This window comes from Trichomonas vaginalis, assembly GCF_026262505.1.
Source record: "Trichomonas vaginalis G3 chromosome Unknown ctg_172, whole genome shotgun sequence".
Taxonomy (NCBI): Eukaryota; Parabasalia; order Trichomonadida; family Trichomonadidae; genus Trichomonas; species Trichomonas vaginalis.
Window position 1 is genome coordinate 182,966 of NW_026529259.1, and position 23,744 is coordinate 206,709.

The following is a 23,744-nucleotide window of genomic DNA, read 5'->3' on the forward strand; positions in this document are numbered from 1 at the left end:
TATGTGCCAGCTGGTGGAACTTATATACCACCAAACCCTCCAAGAGAAGCACCTGCACCAGGACTACCTAACACATTTACATCGTCACATGGACACAGACACAGGCATGCACCAAAACCAGCACAGCAACCAACAGTTCAAAACCCTGCACAACAACCAACACAACAACCAACACAACAACCAACACAACAACCAGAGCAAGGACATAAAAGAAGTAGAGAACAAGGAAACCAAGAATTCTTAAAAATGCTTAAAGAAGAGTGTGGTTTCCCAGATACTGTTGACTTTAGTGACAGATATAAAGAAGCTATTGGAAAGTTCAAGGATGGAAATACTGACCCGAACCTATTTAGCTTTATGGCTCAGCACCAAAACGGATATAATCTCAAACCTGGAAAATACAAGCTCGCTAAGGGATATGATTTAATAGCATATCATCCAAATGACATGGATGAATTTACTCCGAGATATTTGATGTCAGAGCTAAATGACAATTCAACTTTCGTCATGAAACGCGTAAAAAATAGAGACGGAACGAAAGAACAAAAGCTTATGAATGCGGATGACGTAGATAGGGAAATTGTTGAAAACGGTCTCGGAATATATGAAATGCCAGCAGATGAGGTACAAGAAACTCCACAGGAAGAAGTTCAGATACAACCAGACATGGAAGAAATAGTTCAGCAACAACAGCTAGAAGAGCCTGAAGGAAACGAACAAGTCCCTCCTTTGGAAACTAACTTCACAGAACTAGATGAAGATTTGGAACAGCCGAAAAATCTTGACCCTCAACAAGAGTATGCGGAGAATATGGAATATTTCCAAGAGTCTAAAAAAAATTCGGCTGACATAGTAGAAGAATATCGAAAAATGTTTGCCGACATACAAAAGACTCCAGCACCAGATGAAAATATTCAGCATAGAATGGAAGTACTGAAAGAAAATGTACACAAATACAACAACCCTTTTTACTTACGAGCATTTAACGTTCAATCTTCGGATGAACTCGGTGAAAATAAAAGGTTAAATTTCAAGAAAACATATAGAAATGAAACATTGTTTAAAGTTCATTCAGAACCTAGCCAAGATGGAAACAAACCTACTTTTGTTTCTGCAGACGATGGAACTACAATGAGATGGGGTCATAAAGCTAACCCGGATAGGTGGTTCATAAACTTACAACCACAATTCCAAGAAGTTGTAGACGCAATGGAAGTGAATGGTGAACCAGATATAGCTGGTATTTTCAGCGCGGCTTTAATGCCATTGAAAGATATGAAACATGCAGATATTTTGGACCAGTATGAAATGAACATGGCTGATGGAAATATAACACCTGACGTTCTAAAACATTTATCTCAAAGAACTACACAGAACCATAGAGATGGTATATTTGGTGAAGAGTTTAGAAAGAAAGTTAGGGATAGAGAAGGAAGAGAACCTATTGTACATGACCTTGCAAACGAAAGTTTACAAAATGTCATAAAAACTTACTTTGCAGACAATGAAATGAGAAGGGATGAATATTTAAGAAAACTCAAATGGACAGTACCAAATGAAATGTTAGTATTGAAAAACATGTTCCTTGACAAAATAAAACCAACTACAGAAATAAACGACGCAAGACTGAAAGATTGGGTAAAAGCTTTCCCATTCACAAAAGATATAGTTGGTAACATGGAAAGAAAACCAGAATGGCTACAAAAACATATATTTGGAAACGAGCATATTCCATATGGACAGGCACTGTTTGAAGAGCTTGAACCGGAAACTCAGGAAAGAGTCATGCAAACAATACGCGAAGACTCAAATACAGACTATGACAAACTCTTTCTAGGATATAGGTTACCTGAGATGGGCGACCAGAGCCCAAAGGCAAAAAGGACATGGAAAATTTGCAACATACTAGATGAACATAATGCAAAGATGCAACAACTTCAAGCAGAGGGCAAGTTACCAAAGCGACACCAAAGAAGAAGAGTAGAACAAAGTGAAAGTAGATGAAGAAGTCTCAACAAAACATTGACGATGAAGAACTTGACATGATTTCATCGTCAATGAGTGTAAATGACCCAAAAATATATTTTAGGTGAAGAGGTGAGATCTCACCTGTTTTCTCACCTGTTTTTTCACCCCATATATACTACTAACTTTCTTGACAAAAACATAGATGAAGAAGTCTCAACAAAGTCTTTACGATGAAGAACTTGACAAAACATAGACAAGAAAGTTCATGTGAAATTAGATGAAGAAGTCTCAACAAAACATTGACGAAGAAAGTTCATGAGAAATTAGATGACAAAGTCTCAACAAAACATTGACAAGAAAGTTCATGAGAAATTAGATGACAAAGTCTCAACAAAACATTGACAAGAAAGTTCATGAGAAATTAGATGACAAAGTCTCAACAAAGAAGTCTTTACAAAGAAGTCTCAACAAAGTCTTTACAAAGAAGTCTTTACAAAGAAGTCTCAACAAAGTCTTTACAAAACATTGACAAGAAAGTTCATGACAAAGTCTTTACGATGAAATTCATGAAAATTCAAGAGGGTGAGAAAAGAGGTGAGAAAAGAGGTGAGAAAAGAGGTGAGAAAACAGGTGAGATGTCACCTCTTCACCTAAAATATATTTTTGGGTCATTTACGCTCATTGACGATGAAGAACTTGACAACTATTCTATATTTTTACCCATATGAAATGTACGCCGCTCAGAATATAACGCCAACAGTTTTGGATGCTATGAATGGAAATGTTTCCGAATGGTATAACGAATGCGACAATGCCATTAGAAGGTCAGAAATAGTTCCTGGAACTTACGAATATACAACTGCTGTTTCTTATGGAAATGTAGGTGAGTTTGGAGAAGGTTCTTCAACAACAGTAGATATTGCTTGCGACAGGTTTCATATTATTTCTATTGACAACTCATTCTTATACGTGGAACAAGACATTGAAATAAAACCTTCTGCCAAGTTGTCTGACAAGAAAGGTTGCAATGGAATTTTCTATGTCGGATACCAATATGCTCCAGAAGTTTTCATGGGATATAAGATATATTCTAACTCTGACTTAGTTCAAACAGTAACATGGGCAAACTATGAATGGTTCGCTTTGAGAAACTCAGTACAACCACAAGCTAGAGAACAAACAGACCAGTATGCAACTATTGAGAAAATAAGAAGACTTGACCCTAACGTTCCAGGAGTTTATGTTAACCTTTCTGGACAAACTGCAGCAGCAGTAACCAAAGTAAAATTGAAACTTAGAGTTCCTTTGTCATCTTTCCTCATCTTCAGGTTTTTAAGATACTTGCCAAACTGGGCAGGAAAAATTTCTATCGAACTTACTCCAAGCAAAAATAACTTAGTCATTGCACCAACACAAGACCCATTCACTCTTACAGAAGTAGTGGGAACAAATAAAATGTCATTCGCCGACTTTTGCAAAAACAAAGTTGACTTAGACTTTGGTTTCTCAAACCTCAACACTGAAGTAAACTATTATTTCAATGCTGCTGGAGATGCTTGGGACCCAGTTAAGTTCACATGCGAAAAGTTTGAATGCAAGAGAATAGAAAGCAGACTTGCAGTCTATATGTTGGACCCAGATATTTCAAATGCTTTAGCTGCCAAATATATTGCAGTTCCACTTATGTTCCCTATACACCAAATATCTGTCAAAGACTTTGCAGGTGAAGTTGGAAACCAAAGTGCTGACCCAGGTGCAAGAACAGATATTGCCTTAACAACTGCAATGAAACATGCAGATACTATGTTTGTACTGTTCAGACGAACTATAAATGACTATTCTTGCTTCTACAACCCCGGTATTAAATATCATATAAACATAGATGGCAAATATTATCCAAGAGAAGAATATTCTACAGTTGAGGATATGAGGTCATACAACTTGACATTAGATGCTATGAACTTTAACAACAACTTCACAACAACCATTAACCCTGAAATGCAAAGTTCTATTATGCCATATGTGAAAGTATGGACTCATACAGGAGGTCAAAAAACTCAATATACAAATGGAGACCGTTCAAACTTTTGGCTTGGCATTCCATTTGCTGACTCAGAAGACTTTATGGGTGGTATTTCAACTGTTGGTACAGTTCAAATACAATATACTGGTGACAGAGACGGTCCAGATGAACTGAGAGCAAAGAAGTTTACAAAACCAATAGCACTTTTCACAGAAGATGCTCTTTTGAAGATTCGTTCGATGAAACCTGCTGGGGCTCCTCAGATTGGCATAACGACAGCTTCCATCGAGCAGATTTTGGCAGCAGGTCAGTAAGTTGTTCTTGAACTGACTTCTCTCCGTCAAATATTGACAGTACGCCAGTTTTGATATAATATTGTATTATAAACTTACCTTTAGAAATATCGGTCAGTTTTGTTGTTATATTTTTGTCTGCTTCAAGAACTTTCACCATCTCGGTTATACCAACTTTCTTTGCTTTATGAAAATATTTAGGTTCAGCAAAGACTGCTATTCTATAACATTTTCCATTGTTTGTGTAAAGAACTATTCTGTCAATGAACTTGTATTGTTTGTGTGTGTAAACTTTGTTTTGCTTCAATTCGAAGAGATACTCAAATACGTCCATATTTTTATTCTAAGTAAAATGTCATTTCCGAAAAATAGAAGCGTAAGTGTTTCAAAAGGTTTAATGGCGGTGGCAGATGTGAAGTTAAATTCACCAACTCAAACAAACAGTCAAAGTGTTGTTGTCAATGTCAAAGAAAGAGATGTTGAAGTGGGGAAACCATACGAAGACGAAGATGGTATAACAATAGTTCCTGTAAAAGAACAACCAACATACCCTGAAGTTAGCAGAGACTTAAGTTCTGTTGCAGATATTCGAAACGACTACCAACAACTTAAAGACAAACTTCAAACTCAGGAGAAGATTTGTCAAGCTTTAGGTATAATGTTAAACTTGGTCGAACACAACCCTGTAAAAGTGAACTCATATGTCATTGCACCTCATGAAGTTTTGAAAGAACTATTGAAACTTTTGACAGAGGCAGACGATATAAACATCAAAGAAATAGAACCCGACATTGCTTGCTGTGGTGTTTCATACAATGTCATTGACAAGATATACGTTATGAAAGGAGGTGAAACGTTGAACTTAAAATATAGTTTCCCAGACGTCATAAAAATATTTGACGACCACAACATTTCATTAAAGTTTATTTGCTAAGTAAAAATGTCAAAACTTCTTGAAAGATGTTTGAAGCAAAATAATATAGACTTTATTTCATGTAAAGGACTTTACACACTTTTGAACGATATGAAAGACCCTGTTTTGTTTGTTCGTGTAGACAAAGGAAAGTTCTATGTCTTTACAAAATATTTGAACTTCTTAGACAGAGAACTTCAAGAAACGCCATGTGAAAGTTTAGATGAAGTTCTTCTCCACTTTCAGAAAAACTTTTAAATATATGTAAATGGCAGAAGACATAGTAGTTTATACTATTACGACTAAAAACCCTGAGTCATATAATTCTATAACAACAAACTTACAAAGTCCTCAAGGACGATATTGTAAACTGACCTTAAACACGATGACGACTAAAGCCTGTTTTGCTCTTTTGACACCAGAAGACTTTGTTGTTGTGAATGGTAAAAAATACTTCTTTGAAGATACTTACTCAGATATACCACCAACAGGTTTTGTTGACTTATTTAATACTTTAAGGACGGATGTAACATGTGCTGCAACTAGAGCAGGTTTCATTATGTTTGGATGTCCGACTGAGTTTAGTATAAACGATATGAGCTATAATACAAAACTTATATCTGGTTTTTACTACCAACAATTTCCTATAACAGGAAAAGGTGTCATACAAGGAATGTCTGTTCCATTGACTTTAAGTACACCTATTTTATATATTGTTTCAAACTTAGGTTCAAAGTGCTATTCGAATGTCGACAGAAACTACTATGACCAAAAGATACTCATGCGTATAAACAACACTTTCTCTGCTGGTTTGCCTATTGTTCATTCGAATGCAGAGTTTTCAGCTTTAGTGAACTCAAACACTTTAGCAAACATAAACTTAACCTTAGTTGACGCAAACTTTGTTCCTGTAAAACTTTTATGTCCTATGTATTTGTCAATGACGGCAGAAAGTTTCGAATTGGAAGATGCAACCGGTGAAAGTATTGTACTACAAGAACAACTTCAACAACAAATAGCTCAAGAACAACAAATGCAACAAATGGAACAAATGCAACAACAAAGTCAAGAATAAAAAAATATTTTTTTTTATTTTTATAAAAATGTACAGAATAGATGTTTCAGATTTTTATGACTTCCAAGCCTTCAGAAATATGTGTCCATTTAGAGACTATAACAAAGCAGTCGAGAATTTGAAACGTTTAGTCATTTATGTCGACTCTGCCCCAGAATGTTATGTTATGAAAGAATGGGATGTTGTCTTTAACAAACCAAGAGCAACAATAGTTTCAGAACAAGAATGCAGACAGAAACTTAAGAAAATAAAAGTCGTACAAGTTGGTATGAAGATGTTAGATGCTTGGGATATCTTATTGTCAAAGTTAGAAGATTTTTCAGTTCGTGGTATAAAGTTCTATACACCTTCTCCAAACTTCTATTCTATCTTCACTGGATATAAATACGAACAAGTAGAATGGAAAGAAAATGTTATAGAAGCTTGGTTAGACCATGTCAAAGAAATTATATGCAATGGAAACGAAAGAGTCTATGAGTATATCTTATGTTGGTTTGCAAACATCTTACAACATCCAAGTGCTAAAAATGAAACTGCTCTCATTATAATTGGAAAACAAGGAACTGGTAAGAACACTTTCTTTACAGATATTTTGTGCAAACTGTTAGAAGGCTATTCGAACCCGAATATGACAAACTTAGAAAACATCTGCGGTAAATTTAACTCTTCAATAGAGAATATGAAACTTATAGTATGTAACGAACTTCAAAGTATAGATACAACAAAGGTTTTAAACTCGGATGCTTTGAAGAGTCTTATAACAGACAAAGTTGGAGTTGTTGAAAGAAAATATAAAGACCAAAGAGTTTGTGAAAATGTTGCAAATTTCATCATGGTTTCAAACAATGTTGTTCCGATGAAGTTAGAAAGTTCTGACAGAAGATATGTAGTTGTCAGAACGTCAGATTCTCATATGCAAGATACAGAATATTTTGACGACTTAGCAGAAACTTTAACATCTGACTTTTACAACCACTTGTTCTCATATTTCATGACATTAGATATTTCTAAGTTCAATCCAAGACAAATTCCACATACCGAAGAGAGACAAACATTGTTAGAAGCAAACAAGAGTGTATATGAACTGTTCATAGATGAAACTGACTTTGAGTGTTTAGATGAAAGGTCATTGTACGATGAATATAAACAGTATTGTCAAGAGTATGGTTATATGACAGCGTCTAAACGAACATTCTTGGCAAATGTCAAAAATCTTTTAGATGTTCAGAACGGCGTATATACAAAGAAAAATTTTTCTGAGTAAATTTTATAAAAAATATTTTTTTATCCGATAGAAAAGATGGCAAAATTCATCTCAGTAAACAAGTACATGACAGAAGTCAAAGAAGAACTAGACCCATTCGCTTATTTGAATGTTTACTTCTACCATTTTGAAAAGTCTTCATTCAGCAAAGTTTGGAACATCGAACCAGTTAAGTTTGCTATTGTGACTAAAAATGGTGCGAAATTTGAAGACTTAGACATAGAAGGTTTGTTAGCAGTCAAAGAAAATTTTGACAGAAAGTTCTCAAACCTTAAAGAAGGCAAAGCATACAAACTTGTTATACCTTATGAACCAAAGAAAGCAGACGACTATGAATATTATGAGTCTAAAGTTGTAGAAGTTCAAGGTAAATTGGGTAAAAAGATTTTAGAGTCTAAGCCAGTGTTTACTCCTAAAGAGGAAGAGAACATTGACATTGACCCAGAAATGTTCTAAAAATAAAATTTTATTTTTACATGTCATATCTCACCTTCTCTGGAACTGGTTCAGGTTCTTTCTTCTCTTCTACTTTCTTTTCTTCTACTTTCTTTTCTTTCTTTTCTCTCTTCTTCTTCTTCTCTGGTGGAGTTATGTCAAACTTCTCAGAACCATATTTTTGTAAAAGTTCTTTGTCCTTTAATAGCTCATCTATTCTGTTTTCTATTTCATCTTCAAGAACAGCGCATGTGTCTTCTTTGCATTCTAAGAACTTTTGTTGGACTTCATCTTTCCAATCGGCGTCATCTCTGTCAACAAGTCTGTCATTGACAAACTTAAAGACTTCTCTGCTTAATGTTTTATGGTTCTTGTCATATTCCCAGAAACAGAACTTTAGAACAAATTCACCTTTCTTGTTTACACTATGTAAGATTTTATGGTCTACAGATGTTTTGCTGTCGAAAAGCTTGTCTCGAATATAGATAGCGAAATCGCTAGACATTTCCTAAAAGATAAAATTTTTAATTTTTCTAAAAATATGTTAGAAAAAAAGTTTGCTGACATTGACAAGAAATTTGAGAATGTTTTAAACAAGAACAAGAGGAAGTTGGAAAATGCTCAGATAAAGCCTATACATGACAAGTTCTTATTTGCTCAGAATGGTATAACAGGTCTAATCGCACCACCTGGGTCGGGTAAGACTTTCACTTATCTTAAAATGGCTGCACAACAACAAGAACTAGATGAGAAGAACCCATTCTATGAGTTAGTAGTCATTTGTAGTACTTCGGGTCAATTTGACCAAACCGTAAATTCGTTCAAAGATATTATAAAAAAGTCTAAGTTAGTATGTATAAAAGACTCTGAGTTGTTGGATTGGATAAAGAAGTACCAAAGAAGAGTTTTGAAGTACAATGCTATAAATGAGTATGTCAATTCGAGGTTTAAAGACCCAAATGAGGAAATGCAGAGAATATTAGAGAAGAAACACTTCAGAAACAAACAGAAAGAGATAGAATACATTTCGAAGAAATTGCAATCTTACGATTGGAAGACTTACCCTCATAGATGTCTTCTTATCTTAGATGATTTCGCCTCTCATCCTTTGTTAAAGAACAGAGAACAAGATATGTGTCGAATTCTTAAGAAGCTCAGACACTTTAACATCTCAGTTGTCATTTGTGTACAGACAGCAAAGAGTTTAAGTAAGGATGTTAAAAGAATACTTACTGATATCATACTTTTCCCTGGATTGTCCGAAGACGATTTCATGGAACTTATGAAAGAGTCCATGGCAGGTAAGTTTGACAGACATGAACTATGGGAGAAGTACAAAGTCATACAAGACCCTCATACTTCTTTCAGAATTCATATCTACGCAAACAAAGTTCAAATTGTAAAAAGTCAAGCGTAAAAAATAAAGAGTTCATTTACTCTACTTGTTTGAAGTTGTCAAAATACTCTGTTATTTTTCACGATTTTCATACGGAATCTCTTCTCTCAGTTTTTTCGAGGGTAGCAAGCATATGAGGAAATTCATGAAATTTGGTCATTTTTCAGCAAAAATATATTTTAGGTGAAGAGGTGAGATTTCACCTGTTTTTTCACCTCTTTTTTCACCTCTTGAATTTTGTATAAAAGATATGATTTCAGGGATTTTTTTTACGAAGTGTCAAAGTTCTCTTCGTCACTCATAACAGTTATATAATGAAATTTGGTCATTTTACTCAGAATTCAGCAAAAATATATTTTAGGTGAAGAGGTGAGATGTCACCCGTTTTCTCACCTCTTTTCTCACCTGTTTTTTCACAAGCGTTTTACATGAATTGTACGATGTATATTTGAAATCCTGAACAATTTCGTAGCTTCTATTTCTTCTGTCAGTATGTCAAAAGTTTTAACAATACCGAAGGTTTCTTTATATTTCTTCTTGACGTCAGATAGAAGGAAATCTTCTGCTGTTGGATAGTTTTTGTTCAGAAATTCTAACATGTCCATTTTATCTTCTGCTGGTTTTTCTGCTTCTTTCTTTAAATCTGCATAGTCGTTTCGCATACGTTCTATCTCTTTGACGGAGTAGTTATATTTCCTCATTGCTGCTTTACATTTAGAACATTGCGGGTTCATTTTTGCGTTATATTCTGAAACCTTACCTGCTAAAACAACTAAGGCGTCAATTGCTCTCTTCATCTCAAACATAGCGGGTCTTATTTGTTCGTTCCATACTTTGCCTCTTCTATCTTTATCTCTTATCTGCCATACACATTCAGCAACTAACGAAACAAAGTTGTCGTAGGTCTTAAACTCCCCAGATTTATATATGTCAGAGATGTTCTTATATACCATATCGCAATCTTTGTCCATAACTTTATGGTTGCAATGAAATCCTAGAAACTCATAGTTTACCTTTCGTATGAACTTCTTTATTTCTACCGAGTCAGTTGCTTTGACTTCTATTTCTTCAAATTCTGGAATAGTAAGCTTTTGTTGTTGTATTTCAGGAAGTTTAGGTAGATGGTCAATAATATCCTGCATTTCATAAAGATATTGTTCATTTGTTTCATCTTTCGCAGTGCAATCTAAATCTCCTTGGAGAAGTTCCTGCTTTATCTTCTGGATTTCTGTTTCGAAAGTATATGAAGAAGGAATGAAGCTTTTCATCTCTACTAACATTGACGTAGGATTCATGACTAAAGAGTTTGGTGCTGTTGTTGCTAACATGTTCTTACAATAAAAATAAAAAAATATTTTTTTAAAAAAACCAACTTTTTTTCTGTCTTAAGGAAATTCATGAAAATTCAACGGGTGAGAAAAGAGGTGAGAAAACAGGTGAGATGTCACCTCTTCACCTAAAATATATTTTTGGGTCATTTACGCTCATTACGAAGAAGAAGTTTCGACAAAACATTTACGATGAAGAAGTTTCGACAAAACATTTACGAAGAAGTCTTGACAAAACATTTACGATGAAGAAGTTTCGACAAAACATTTACGATGAAATTCATGAAAATTCATGAGGTGAGAAAAGAGGTGAGAAAACAGGTGAGATGTCACCTCTTCACCTAAAATATATTTTTGCTGAAAAAGTGTCATTTTTTCATGTCCGAAGACTCGAAGGTGCAACACTTCCAAAATACCGACGAACTCAGAAGAGCAGCATGGCAGTATCTTCTTGACAACTTCTTTGAGTTCTCCAGGTACACCTTGGAAAATGCTGAAGAACTCCGACACAGAGAATTTGGAGAAATTGCACTCCAATACTACCTTGACAAACAAAGGGTAAACAAAGGGTAAAATAAGACTAAAAACTTAACGTTTAAAAAGTGACATTTTTATGAGCTCCGAGTCACCGAGAAAACTTGGTCAGATGTTAGCAGCTTACTTCCCCGAGGAGGATGGAAGCGTTACATACATCAGGTTCAAAAACAACGAACCTGGAATTGCGTACCAAATTCGCAATTACATGACCATGGAAGAGTACGAAAGGTTCCTACAAGAGAAACCAGCTCTAAACAACTCAGAAAAGAAAGAATAAAAAGTTTAACTCGTAATTGTTTATTTTTTTACTTGTATGGGCAAGCTGCAAGAATGAAGTCGACTATCTCAGTCTTTGTCTTGACCAGTTGGACTGCTCTTGCGAGTACGTCTGTTTTGCGGTCTCCAGCTGGTGTCTGACCTTCGTAATTGCGCATGTTCTTGAGAGCTCCAACTGTAAATGGTTGTAGGATGAAGAGTCTCTCAGACTGCTTGAGGTAGTCTTCACGGTCACGAACCGAATCTGTGGTACGAGTCGAATCGGTCGATTTGAGGGAAGAGACTGAAAGCCTGTCGTCTTCCATAGGGGCAGTAGCATACTCTTTGCGTAAGCGGTTCAGACCTTCTTCGAAGTCTTGGTCTCTCTTGGACTGAGATTGGAATTTGAATTGGGGTGGAGCTTGCTGGAACATCCAAGGGTTGGGGAAGTAAGGCATAGGCTGAGGAGGGTAGTTCGGGAAGCCTTGTGGTGGGTAGTAACCTTGAGGTGGAAATTGGTAGTAAATCGGAGGTACTTGCTGGAACTGAGGTTGCTGAGGAGACTGTTGTGGTTCTTTAGGTTCCTCTGGCTTGGGAATGGGCTCGGTTGGTGGGACGTCGGACATTCGTTTGTGGCTTAACCGTCGGACCACAACGATAAAAATCTCTGCTCCTAGCAGTACTGCTACTGACAGTAGCAGTACTTTTACTGACAGTAGCAGTACTTTTTCTGACAGTAGCAGTACTTTTACTGACAGTAGCAGTACTTTTTCTGACAGTAGCAGTACTTTTACTGACAGTAGCAGTACTTTTACTGACAGTAGCAGTACTTTTACTGACAGTAGCAGTACTTTATCGTCGAAAACCCTCTCAAATTTTCCTTTTTACTGCAACTAGCAGTACTTTTACTGTCAGTAGCAGTACTTTTACTGACAGTAGCAGTACTTTTACTGACAGTAGCAGTACTTTATCGTCGAAAACCCTCTCAAATTTTCCTTTTTACTGCAACTAGCAGTACTTTTACTGTCAGTAGCAGTACTTTTACTGACAGTAGCAGTACTTTTACTGACAGTAGCAGTACTTTTACTGACAGTAGCAGAGATTTTTATCGTCCAACTTTACAAATGTAAACTTATATCGTTCTATTTTCTTCACTAGGGTCTAACACCAAAGTAACCTTACAAATGTAAACTTATATCGTTCTATTTTCTTCACTAGGGTCTAACACCAAAGTAACCTTACAAATGTAAACTTATATCGTTCTATTTTCTTCACTAGGGTCTAACACCAAAGTAACCTTACAAATGTAAACTTATATCGTTCTATTTTCTTCACTAGGGTCTAACACCAAAGTAACCTATGTACATGAAATTTCACTGCATAAAAGGAAAAAACCTGCGCGAATCGGGATTTGAACCGAGGTCTTCGACGCCTTTAACGAGGTAGCCCATACCACTGAGCTATGAGCCGCTTACATATTCACAAAAATAAATTGTTTTCATGAGTTTTCTACGATGTTAGAAAAAATGTTATTTTCTAATATCTTCACATTCAGTACTTTTTCAGCACTTTTCCGTAGTTGTATATGAAAGACAATTCGAGATAAAAGTCATAGTATAATGGAATAATATGCTGCACACCGTTTGTTGTGAACCAGACTTGAAAGTCAGAGAAACTGTTACTAGGTGGTTCGTAGAATTTAAAAGCAAAGTCATAAAAGTCCTTACCAATACATAGAAAACTATTGTTGCTTGAACTGAAACTTGCATGACACATAACATTTTGAGGGTCAAACACATTTCTATAAACTGTCAAATCTGTTGGTGGGCGTATAAATTTAAACGGACCGTCAGGTGGTAATGGTTCGTTCTGGTTTAGTAACCGAAGAAATTGTGCCCAAGAACGTTTGTCTACTTCCCAAAATAAAAACTGTGTATCTCTTGGAGGGTTATTTTCAATCCTTTGAAATGAAACTGTGGAGTTCATCTTGTCATATTCTAGTTTCAGATAGTATGTTCCATTTAGTAAAGAGTCGTATTTTTCTTGAAATTCCCAATAATATTTGTTCATTTGAGTTTGAAAGTCATTTAGAGTCTTCTCAAGGTTTTCGTCTGAACGAATTGTAAAGATTCTCATTTCGTCAAATTTGTCTATTAGACCATTAGAACCTCTATACTGACCATGAAAATATACTACGAACATAAATGCGTTAGTTCTTTTTGAAAACAAAACTCTTCTAAATCCTATTGCCTTTGCATCTGAAGGACTTTGAAGCCAACGAATTGGATAGTCAAACCTGTAAGCACCGGATGAAATTTCTTCATCTGATATAATCCTACCGGCATTTGTGAAGATATAGTCTAACGGTTTTGTATCTGCTACTTTTGTTCTTTGTTTTTCAACCTGAAACATTTAATATATGTAAAAATATACTGTTTTAAAAAATGTTTTAAAATGGTATGCCATATAGCTTCTTGAATTTGTTAAGAAATATTTGAACGCGTTTTCCATCTGTATCTCTAGTGTTTACATAAGCATAGCCTTCCTTAGTAAAACATACTTGTAATTTCCTATAGTTTACGCCGGTATAAAAGTAGAAAGAGTCTTGTTCTTCGCTATAGTAGTAAAACTCAAACGTATGCTTACCATAGTCTGTAATTTCAATTGTTTCATCTTCTAGTTCGTCGACAAATTCGAATACAATATCTCCAAATTTGCCTATGTTCTTACTGTTTTCAGAACAAGTGACCCAACGTAAGTTTTCAAGTCTATTGTCGTTTCTTATACGGTTTATATGGTCTACAAAAGGTAAATTGTTAGGGTTCGGTATAAAATGAGTTGCAATGACAACATGTTTAAAATAGTGTTTTCCACCAATCCTCATCCTAGCATATCCGTCATTTTGCTCCCATTCGCTTAAAACTCTTTTTGTCTTTTTGTTTCTGACTTCAAATGACTCACAACAGTGAATTTCATATTTCTCATCTAACAAACAAGTTTCCCAACGGTCTTCTCCAACAAACTCGGCGTACATTTCAAATAAAATAAAAAAATATTTTTTTTAAAAAATGTTTTATTTCATGCAATGTTTAACTATTTCATGCAATGTTTTATTTCATGCAATGTTTTATTTCTGTGCCGTCTTCAAGTATACCCCAGTACTTACGCTTGGAGAGAACATGAACTTCGGAAAATACCTTGTCTAGCTTAAAACAGCCCATCTTTTCACCGACTAAACCCATTTCAATGAGTTTGTTGTACCCTTCTTCGTTCGTCATGAGTGCGTCGATGTTCTCATAGTAAACCTTGACTTTGGATTTGACTTCGGAGAAGAATTTGTTGTACTCGTCAAGGACTGCTTTTGCGAACTGAGGGTAAGACCAATGTTCGACAATAGGTTTTACTGTGGTTACTAAGCCACCTTGACCTTCGGTGAACTCGTATTTCAAAACAAAAGGGGAGAACCTTTCAACAAAGTTGTCGACCTTCTCATAGTGTTTACTCTTCATCTTTTGAGGTTTTTTAATGGAATATCCCCATGTCGAATTCATAAGCAATTTGAGTGTCATTGCAAGTTTGGGGTTTGAAGCTTTCCTAATATCATACATTTGTTGTATGACTTTTCCAACTGTATAGTTCCTTCCCGGGAACTCGCCGTTTTCGTTTGGAATTCCAGTTGGGATATATTGGACGAACCTCATGTACGCAGCGTTAAGGTCGACATAGTATATTTTTTCGTATGAGTCGAACTTGTCGCATCCAATGGGTCCAGTTCGTGGAAATTCAAGTGAGTCTCTTATCTTCTGAGAAACCTCGCCTGTTATCTCATAAACATCGTCAAAGCAACCTGTTTCATATAAAACCTTCTGACCTAACTCTGATGCTCTCCAATACAATTTGACGTCAATTGGATGTCTCAATGGGAGTTTGTTTATAGCATCTTGAAGTTCTTGCAACCTCATTGGAAGTTCTTCTGGTTCAGGTTGGTATCCGAACAATCCAACTCCTTTTGGAACTGTGTACTTCTTTTGTACTAGAACTTTGTCTGGAACAACTTTTGGTCTTGCTAACAGTGAAAAGTTTGTTTCGTCTTTTGGTACAAAACTTTCTGTCAGCTTGTCATCTGGAATCGGTTCCAACAAACCTTTCTCGAAAAGAATGTTAACAGCTCTGACAATGTTGCACTTGCCTTTTCCGAACAATGGGTTTGTAAGACTTTCGTTCAACATGAAGTGGTTGTGGAAAATTACAATCTTCAACCATGGTAAGTCTTTGTCAACAACAAAGTCGTCATGTGAAGAACCTTTCTCAGTCGGAATGTTGACTCGGATATTGACATTTGCCAACGGTGCAATTTTTGCCAATTGACCTCTGAGAATGTACCTTGTCTTCACACATGACTCAAGATACTTCATCTTCTCTTCTGAAACAAGACCAGAGTTCCTGAGACATGTAAGAATGCAAGGTTCGTTGACAATTGTTTCAATTGAATTGTAAATTCCATACCTTGTCAAGTCAATGTCAGACTTATTTATGAACGGAAAGTATCCAGCATGTTGTCTGACTGCTTGAGGGTTAGGTTGGTACCATTCGAACTTGACACTTGCAATTCCTTCAATTGCATTCAAAATGTCTGAGTCGGAGTCAACCATTTGTTCTCTCTTTGTAGTCTTGAAAGCGTCAAGAAGTTGTGCGGCTGTTGTGACATTGCCATGGGCATAGTATATATGACCATCTAAATCTGTTACGGTTAGTCTGAGATTGTATCCTTTCTTATTTCCGTCTTGTATGGCAGCAAGTACACCCATGAAGCCTTCTTTGTTCTTTCCTTCGTCAAAGTTAACTGTAAAGGTTCGACCTGAACCAATTTTACTTCGAACTTCGCGATACTTTTCATATGCATATCTTGTTCTTTCCATGGGAGCATGTGCGTCTTCACCTTTTCCTTTTTTCCTTCTCAAAGGATGCAATTGTTCGTCATGTTTCCAGTAGAATCTGGCAAAGCCGTCGTGTCCTTCAACTTGAGGTTCACTAACATCGAAAGGCATGTCCATAAGACGTTCTTCTTCTAACCTCTCTAATCTGTTTGGATAATTTGCGCGTGCTGTTTCCAAGTCCATTTCGTAGGTCAGACCAGCCAGTTTGTCATAGACTTTTATGGGTCTTCCCTTCCTATATTTAAAATTCTTTGAAACTCTCCAACCATATCTTTCTAACTCTGCTTTTATTCTAGCAGACCTTCTATCCATTCTATACGGGGGCATTTTTATAAAAATAAAAAAATGTTTTTTCTTTACTTAACATAGCCACCTGCTATCATAAGCCTTTGACGCCAACCCATACCAGCTAATGAAGGTTGACTTGGTTTAGTTTGGAAACTAAACTTTGGTTTTGGTTTATCTTCCGTTTTTGGTTTCTCTTCTTCTATCGGTTTTTCGTCACTTTTCGGTTCCTCTGACTTTACTTCACTTGCAGGAACAGTTGTGTTGTCAACATCTTCATAAATATCATATGCCATCTGTTTTTGTTTTCCTTTCAACTTTTTGTGTTTGTTGTAAAGTTTAGAATATTTCGACTCTAAGTCAATGAGATGTTCTATAATGAACTGTTGGTCAGTGAAGTAAACTTTTCCATCTGTTGTCTCGAAAGCTCCTTCAGACTTCAATATTTTATTTGTGAGAGTCTGTTTCTTTTTTGAGATACTAGCCGTTCCATTTCTATGAAAAGTGACTTTGTAGTTAGGGTTTGTATTTCCAGACCTGGCACTTTCTATTATTGAATTTTTCTCTTCATCTGTAAGTTCTTTGACAGGTTTTGACAATGGTTCTGAACTTTTTGTTTGTGGTGTCAAATCTACCGTTTCAACTTCTTCGGTCATTTCATCTCAGTAAAAATTTTAGTTTGGTTTGTTTTCAACTGGTTGTTTAGGTTTTTTAAGTCGGTCTAAAACTTCCTGAGGTATAGGAAGAACTTGACAAACACGTGGTTGTGTAACTGCTGGAAGCCGACAAATCCATCTTGAGCCCATTTGTCTCAATGCTGTATTGTTCATTTCATCTCAGTAAAAAAATTTACATTCCCCACGTTTGAGGCGGTTGCGGTTGGTTGTTGTTTACCCACTGTTGTGCATGGTTATATCCTCTGTTAAAGAATCTTTCACCTTGGTCCATATAGTGCCCTGCTTGGTTATAGTAGTCATTTGCTTTGTTATAGTAGTTTCCTGCTTGTCTTCCTACATTGTCCATCCATCCTTGAACTTTTCCTCTTGTTTCAGGATTTGGAATAAGATTTGCTGCATCTCGTGCTACCTCCCAACCTTTCTGTACAGTTTGTATAATAGGTTGTGCTTTCTCTTTCAGTATACCTAATGTACTCAAAATCTTCCTTCCAATTCCAAATGCACCTCTGGCTATTGTTCCCACTGCGGGTAAAAATCTAGATGCGACTCCTGCTAATGCGCCAAATAAACCCATTTCTTATAGGATAAAAATGACGAATCCAAACAAGGACCCCTATGTTTCTAAAGCGACAAAGAAAGCACTCATGGTAAAAATCTTTAGTTCAACACCAAATGCTTGGTTTATGGATATCTTGGAAAACATTCCGAGGTATAGAGAAGATGGACCACCATACTGGCTAATATTTGTCGGTCAAAACACAAGATACTGTGAAGCCATACCATTATGGTCCAAAAATATTTTAGATGTGAAAACTGCTTTGACAATATTCGTTGACAAATACCATCCAACAAAACTGACATCTGACTGTGAAAGTTCTTTCAAATCAGACGATATTAAAAACTATCTGCGTTCAAAAAATGTAAACCAATATTTCATTGTCGACCAAAACCATTCTGCTCTTGGTGTCATTGACAGTTGTATAAAATCTTAAGAGACTTAAACCAACCACAAGGTGGTGAAGCAAATGAAATGTCATATGACGACAAATATAGACATTTCTCCATGGCAAAGATGAGACAAGTTTTAAATATTTACAATAGCCGTAAACAAAAAGGTTTGGGAAACCACTCCCCCGAAGAAATGAAAAACAACCCCGACTTAGAGAAAGACTATATATTTAATAGTTTTAGTCAAAAGAGACAAACAAGAAAGAATGCCGGGCTTCAAACTTCAGAAAGGTGACAAAGTAAAAATAGAAATACCTAAACGCGACCCATATGAAAATACTATTGACTATGACAACAATGGGAACCCGACAGGTACTCGCATTCGTGTTCGTAAAAATAGAAGAAAGTATACAAGAGAATATTATGAAGTTTTAGGCAAACATGGCAAAATGTACACACTGCAAGCAGAAGATAAAACTACTATTGTCAGACCTCGTTTCAAACTTGTCAAAGTTCAAGGTGGTATACTTTCAAAGACAGTTCCTAACAAATATAAGACAACTCCTGACGAATATGCTAAAGAAGTTGAAAATGACGACTAAGCATTTCTATACCATGCGTAAACTGTCATGTAAGGTGGCATGTAGTCTTTACTCTGTCCCGTTGTTTGCGTATACCCTGAAACGCGATGTGTATGGTTTCCTCCTCCTCAGTGTTACTCCAGTAACAATCTATAGCAAACTTAACGTTGTCTTTAACATCATATCCTTTACCTTTTATCATTCCTGACCAATCCCAATATCTATGCTTATGCCAACCTGCTTGAAGATGTACTTAAATCTATGTAGTGACTGTGCGCAGGTAAGTTTTCACCTGAAATCGTTTTACTTCCACCTGTTTCCTTTGAAGAGTTTGCACAATACAAAAACCTGTCGACTATTTGAGTCGCAAGTTCCGAGACCAAGTACTACTTCTGGTTTGGTAGAGTTCATTGACGTGTAAATAGAACCTATAGGATATAGTGTTTGAAGTATTTCTGTCTTTAACGTTTGAAGCTCTGTTTTGTCAGCTTTCTTATCTAACTCATCGTTAACATATGTTTTGTCAGCTTTCTTATCTAACTCATCGTTAACATATGTTTTGTCAGCTTTTTATCATATAAATCTTGAGCAGTGAATTTAACTTTGTTTTCATCCTCCATGACATAGACATTTCTACATTTAATGTCTTTCATCGTTGTTATGTCATCCTCCGATGTTAAACCTTGTGGAAAGTTAGGAGGTTTCCAATTTAATACATCCCCACCAGTTCCATCAGGTTCTTCAACCGTTCCTGCAATATTTTCTATACCAACAGTTGCGAAGAAATCGTGTGTATGGTTCTTATCTGCCTTCTTTTCAAGGCTAACGTTTAAGTCTGTTATTTCAGAAGATGTATGTGTATGTCCAACGTCACTTTTCCTGTTTAAGGTTTCTTGTAAGTTTGTAATATTTGCAATGGTATGTGTATGTCCAACGTCACTTTTCCTGTTTAAGGTTTCTTGTAAGTTTGTAATATTTGCAATGGTATGTGTATGAGTCTTTTTAGAATATTCTTTGTCAGCTCTTGTCACTTCACTTGACATTTTATTGTCAACATATGTTTTGTCTGCTAGTTCAGGATGAGTATGTTCTTTTGTTGCATATGTTGCATCTGCTCTGTCATGTTCTTCTTGAACTTTTTCAATGACATATTCTTTGTCAGCTTTGTTGCCAACATCTGCTTTCAAAAGAAGTTCTTTTATAGGCTTCTCGTTTAAAGTTCCTTTTGTTGGATTTACACAGACAGTATGGTTCTTACTGTCTTGAAACAGAAACTCGTCTGTCATTGGGTTTATCGTCAGTTTTAAGTTTCCTTCTTTCAATGACTCAGATATCTTAGAATAGTTTGAAAAGTTTGTTGTGTTCTTATTTAGAGCTTGTACAATGAGTTGTCGGTTGTGTTGTATTTCTCTCATAGACGCTGTTTCATTCGACATTTTTATTCTAGATAAAATATGCTTTCAATAGAAAAAGAAAATTCAAGAGTTGCTACAACTAAACCATTAGATGAACTTTTTACTAACGTAGGTCAAAAGTTTGAGACAGAGACCGTAAAGCATGAAGGCTATCGTTTTGACTACCCACTAAGATGGTTAAGAGACCCATCCGTCACAAAAGCTATTGGCTTTCGTAGAATGAAGTTCATTTCAGAAGCCATACATGGTTTTCCATTTACAGTCGGTTTTGAAGTTCGATACTATAACAAAGAAAAACGTACGTATGAGAAATTTGAACAGGGAAAACTTTTACAAGTTAGTTTGCTTGTAAACTTAGAAACAACTCTTCAAGCTTTTCAAGAAAAAATAAACGATATCTATCTCGAATATGCAAAACAGTACAACATTGACGAAGGAGAGTACCATCTCGATATTTTATATGACAGGAAAAATGCAACTGTTAAAATCGATAGAATAGAAGACCTTGGAGAAAACGTTTATATTTCTACAAAATATAACAACTTGGCATGGTATAGATTTTTGAGGATGTTAAATCAGCCTGCAGCATATCCAGTACACCCGAACTTTTATGAAGTCGAAAACCCTAATGGAACATATGAAAATGTTTTCGACCCAGATGCTATTATAGTTCATGCTTCATTTTCTGGTGCACAAAACTCTTTTTTATGCTTGGCAAATGACTTTTACGAAAAACCTACAAAGCTATATGAACCACCAAGTGGAAGTATTTCAGACTTTCAAGTATGGTTTACAACAGATGGAAGAAAAAGAATAATTCCATTATACCATGCGTTTTACTTAGAACTTAGTTTCATATACAACTACTATCGAACGGTAAAAATATAATTTTTTAATACGGTTGAGGTGTTGGATTTGGTTGCCAACTAGACTGTGGTGCAGGTTCAGGCTGTTGTATAACAGGAGCTTGCTCTTCTGGTTCAGGGTCTTTAGGTATAATACCAACGAACTGACCTACTCTTTTACCAATATTTTTGACTCCGTTCCAAATTCCTCTTCCTACGGTTTTTATTCCATTCCATATACCTCTTCCAACATTTCGAAAGAAGTTTCCTATTCTTCCAAAGAAACCCATTTTACTATATGTAAAAATCTAATGTCCACCTAGTCTCTTACGTTTCCTGTTGAGTTCCATAGCATTCTTTAACTGGAGCTCATACATTCTGTTTCTCCTCTGGTAGAAAACATATTCTGGGTCAACTCCTGTGTTCGCGTCATCTGCATAAAGTTGTTTATATCCCACTTCGGGGTTTGTATAAAACTCTTTCCATCTCATATTTGCATACCATGGTGGCAAACCTAACGCAGCGTCATTTGACATGGCAGTTTGCATTTGTACATCTGTTGGCACTTGACCATAGTTTGCCATTGCAGTTTGTATTCTAACTTCATTTGGAATATTCTCTGGGTTTGGTTGTCCAGGTTGCTGTGCATTCGCTAAGTTCTGTGCGTCCATTTAATATTAGATAAAAATATCTCTTACGAGTACATATACTGAACATTTGCAGGCATTGGTTCATCTTCATATTCTCTATATCTTTCTGCCACGTCAAATAAGTAAATGACACAATGGAAAAAACCTAAAACTAACAATCCGATTTCAAACCACATTTACTTACTAGTAAAATTTCTTTGTTATGACACTTTCTCCGGTTTATAGGACCTCTCTCATATTCTATCTTGTCATATCTAAACTCATAGTCATGTATGTCCTCTAACCATCTCATAACGGTTTCCAAACCACTTTTATCGGATGTAAAGTAAAAGCATGGATGGTTATGTAAAACGTCTAAAGTTTCTAAAGAGTCTCTCAAAGTCCAGTCTACTTGGTATTGAAAATCCCATGTGTTATAGAACGGCGGGTCCACTATAAAGAAAACATTTTCCTTGTCTTTATATTTTTCATACAACTCTGTCCAATGACATCTCACAAACTCTATACCCTCAATATATTTTTCTATGTTCTCTTTGAAAACATTTGTATAGTTAAGATATAAAACTTTTGACATAAGTGTTTCAATGTCATGAACTCTTATAGCACCACTATATAATAGTCTAGCAGATATACTATCCCAGTCAATATACTCTGCCTTTTTCAAAACCTCTCTGACAGTATTTTTCTTATCTAATGGTATACGTTCCATCTTACCTATAGGTATCTTTTCTTTTAACTCTTTCAATATTTTGTTTGTGTCTGGTATATGTTTGAGACGGTTCATATAGTTGTCGAAGTCATTGCATATAATCTTTGAGTCAGGAAATACGGTATGACATAAATGAGATATATAGAAACTTCCACCGAACAAATCTACAAATGTTAGACCATTCGGTAGTTTCTTAAGTTCTCTCAATATAATATCTTTACATCTACTCTTATTTCCAAAGAAGGGTAACGGTGGTTTTGTAAAATTCATTTTATATATATAATAAAAATGTTTTTTCCTGAAAAGTGACAGAAAAGTGACGGGGGGCTAGAGGGCACGAAGTGCCTGGAAGCCCCACTACCATTTTTTTTTTTTTTTTTTTTTTTTTTTTTTTTTTGATATAGATTATATGATTTATACATATGAAAAATAATATATAAAAATATAATTTTGAGATAATTATGTAAATAATATTTTAAATATTTGAATTTGAGGTATAATTTTATAGTAAAATATATTATAAAGAGTATTTATATAAATATTGTAAAATAATATAAGTAATAAAAATTGAGACCCCCTCCCTGTTTTTGATGTTTTGTCACTTTTTCGGTAATTCTTATTGTTTCTCAGTTCAAGAACAACTTACTGACCTGCTGCCAAAATCTGCTCGATGGAAGCTGTCGTTATGCCAATCTGAGGAGCCCCAGCAGGTTTCATCGAACGAATCTTCAAAAGAGCATCTTCCGTGAAAAGTGCTATTGGTTTTGTAAACTTCTTTGCTTTCAATTCATCTGGACCGTCTCTGTCACCAGTATATTGTATTTGAACTGTACCAACAGTTGAAATACCACCCATAAAGTCTTCTGAGTCAGCAAATGGAATGCCAAGCCAAAAGTTTGAACGGTCTCCATTTGTATATTGAGTTTTTTGACCTCCTGTATGAGTCCATACTTTCACATATGGCATAATAGAACTTTGCATTTCAGGGTTAATGGTTGTTGTGAAGTTGTTGTTAAAGTTCATAGCATCTAATGTCAAGTTGTATGACCTCATATCCTCAACTGTAGAATATTCTTCTCTTGGATAATATTTGCCATCTATGTTTATATGATATTTAATACCAGGGTTGTAGAAACAAGAATAGTCATTTATAGTTCGTCTGAACAGTACAAACATAGTATCTGCATGTTTCATTGCAGTTGTTAAAGCA

The 23,744-nt window shown here is 35.6% G+C and overlaps 11 protein-coding genes and 9 pseudogenes across 20 annotated transcripts, besides 3 other annotated features; 10 read left to right on the top strand and 10 right to left on the bottom strand.

Moving 5' to 3' along the window:
* Positions 1-19,277: part of a mobile genetic element that runs on past the window's edge.
* TVAGG3_1087600 lies at positions 247-930 on the top strand (annotated as a pseudogene). Its single transcript has one exon. A coding segment is annotated over exon 1 (684 nt).
* TVAGG3_1087610 lies at positions 2,740-3,721 on the top strand (annotated as a pseudogene). The gene has a single exon. A coding segment is annotated over exon 1 (982 nt).
* Positions 3,895-4,305, top strand: TVAGG3_1087620 (protein of unknown function, DUF4106 family; the record flags this gene model as incomplete). The annotated part of the gene is made up of 1 exon (XM_051256915.1): positions 3,895-4,305. The coding sequence occupies one exon, from the start codon at positions 3,895-3,897 to the stop codon at positions 4,303-4,305; it is 411 nt and encodes a 136-aa protein (XP_051075865.1).
* Positions 4,805-5,218, top strand: TVAGG3_1087630 (annotated as a pseudogene). Its single transcript has one exon. A coding segment is annotated over exon 1 (414 nt).
* On the top strand, positions 5,466-6,272 carry TVAGG3_1087640 (uncharacterized protein; the record flags this gene model as incomplete). Its single annotated transcript, XM_051256916.1, has 1 exon — positions 5,466-6,272. One exon carries the CDS (start codon positions 5,466-5,468, stop codon positions 6,270-6,272), a length of 807 nt encoding a protein of 268 aa, XP_051075866.1.
* Positions 6,952-7,536, top strand: TVAGG3_1087650 (uncharacterized protein; the record flags this gene model as incomplete). Its single annotated transcript, XM_051256917.1, has 1 exon — positions 6,952-7,536. The coding sequence occupies one exon, from the start codon at positions 6,952-6,954 to the stop codon at positions 7,534-7,536; it is 585 nt and encodes a 194-aa protein (XP_051075867.1).
* On the top strand, positions 7,573-7,992 carry TVAGG3_1087660 (protein of unknown function, DUF4108 family; the record flags this gene model as incomplete). Its single annotated transcript, XM_051256918.1, has 1 exon — positions 7,573-7,992. One exon carries the CDS (start codon positions 7,573-7,575, stop codon positions 7,990-7,992), a length of 420 nt encoding a protein of 139 aa, XP_051075868.1.
* Positions 8,009-8,443, bottom strand: TVAGG3_1087670 (annotated as a pseudogene). Its single transcript has one exon. A coding segment is annotated over exon 1 (435 nt).
* Positions 8,939-9,388, top strand: TVAGG3_1087680 (protein of unknown function, DUF4106 family; the record flags this gene model as incomplete). The annotated part of the gene is made up of 1 exon (XM_051256919.1): positions 8,939-9,388. One exon carries the CDS (start codon positions 8,939-8,941, stop codon positions 9,386-9,388), a length of 450 nt encoding a protein of 149 aa, XP_051075869.1.
* Positions 10,089-10,695, bottom strand: TVAGG3_1087690 (annotated as a pseudogene). Its single transcript has one exon. A coding segment is annotated over exon 1 (607 nt).
* Positions 11,309-11,486, top strand: TVAGG3_1087700 (annotated as a pseudogene). The gene has a single exon. A coding segment is annotated over exon 1 (178 nt).
* On the bottom strand, positions 11,538-12,113 carry TVAGG3_1087710 (uncharacterized protein; the record flags this gene model as incomplete). Its single annotated transcript, XM_051256920.1, has 1 exon — positions 11,538-12,113. One exon carries the CDS (start codon positions 12,111-12,113, stop codon positions 11,538-11,540), a length of 576 nt encoding a protein of 191 aa, XP_051075870.1.
* TVAGG3_1087720 lies at positions 13,299-13,899 on the bottom strand (annotated as a pseudogene). Its single transcript has one exon. A coding segment is annotated over exon 1 (601 nt).
* Positions 13,937-14,521, bottom strand: TVAGG3_1087730 (His-Me finger endonucleases family; the record flags this gene model as incomplete). Its single annotated transcript, XM_051256921.1, has 1 exon — positions 13,937-14,521. One exon carries the CDS (start codon positions 14,519-14,521, stop codon positions 13,937-13,939), a length of 585 nt encoding a protein of 194 aa, XP_051075871.1.
* TVAGG3_1087740 lies at positions 14,749-16,736 on the bottom strand (annotated as a pseudogene). The gene has a single exon. A coding segment is annotated over exon 1 (1,988 nt).
* TVAGG3_1087750 lies at positions 16,781-17,146 on the bottom strand (annotated as a pseudogene). The gene has a single exon. A coding segment is annotated over exon 1 (366 nt).
* Positions 17,384-17,539, bottom strand: TVAGG3_1087760 (uncharacterized protein; the record flags this gene model as incomplete). The annotated part of the gene is made up of 1 exon (XM_051256922.1): positions 17,384-17,539. One exon carries the CDS (start codon positions 17,537-17,539, stop codon positions 17,384-17,386), a length of 156 nt encoding a protein of 51 aa, XP_051075872.1.
* On the bottom strand, positions 17,559-17,960 carry TVAGG3_1087770 (uncharacterized protein; the record flags this gene model as incomplete). The annotated part of the gene is made up of 1 exon (XM_051256923.1): positions 17,559-17,960. One exon carries the CDS (start codon positions 17,958-17,960, stop codon positions 17,559-17,561), a length of 402 nt encoding a protein of 133 aa, XP_051075873.1.
* Positions 19,278-20,369: 1,092 nt separating the features above from the next.
* Positions 20,370-21,218, top strand: TVAGG3_1087780 (uncharacterized protein; the record flags this gene model as incomplete). The annotated part of the gene is made up of 1 exon (XM_051256924.1): positions 20,370-21,218. One exon carries the CDS (start codon positions 20,370-20,372, stop codon positions 21,216-21,218), a length of 849 nt encoding a protein of 282 aa, XP_051075874.1.
* A 265-nt stretch (positions 21,219-21,483) lies between these two features.
* Positions 21,484-21,759, bottom strand: TVAGG3_1087790 (uncharacterized protein; the record flags this gene model as incomplete). The annotated part of the gene is made up of 1 exon (XM_051256925.1): positions 21,484-21,759. One exon carries the CDS (start codon positions 21,757-21,759, stop codon positions 21,484-21,486), a length of 276 nt encoding a protein of 91 aa, XP_051075875.1.
* A 1,172-nt stretch (positions 21,760-22,931) lies between these two features.
* Positions 22,932-23,160: a mobile genetic element.
* Positions 23,161-23,218: 58 nt separating this feature from the next.
* Positions 23,219-23,744: part of a mobile genetic element that runs on past the window's edge.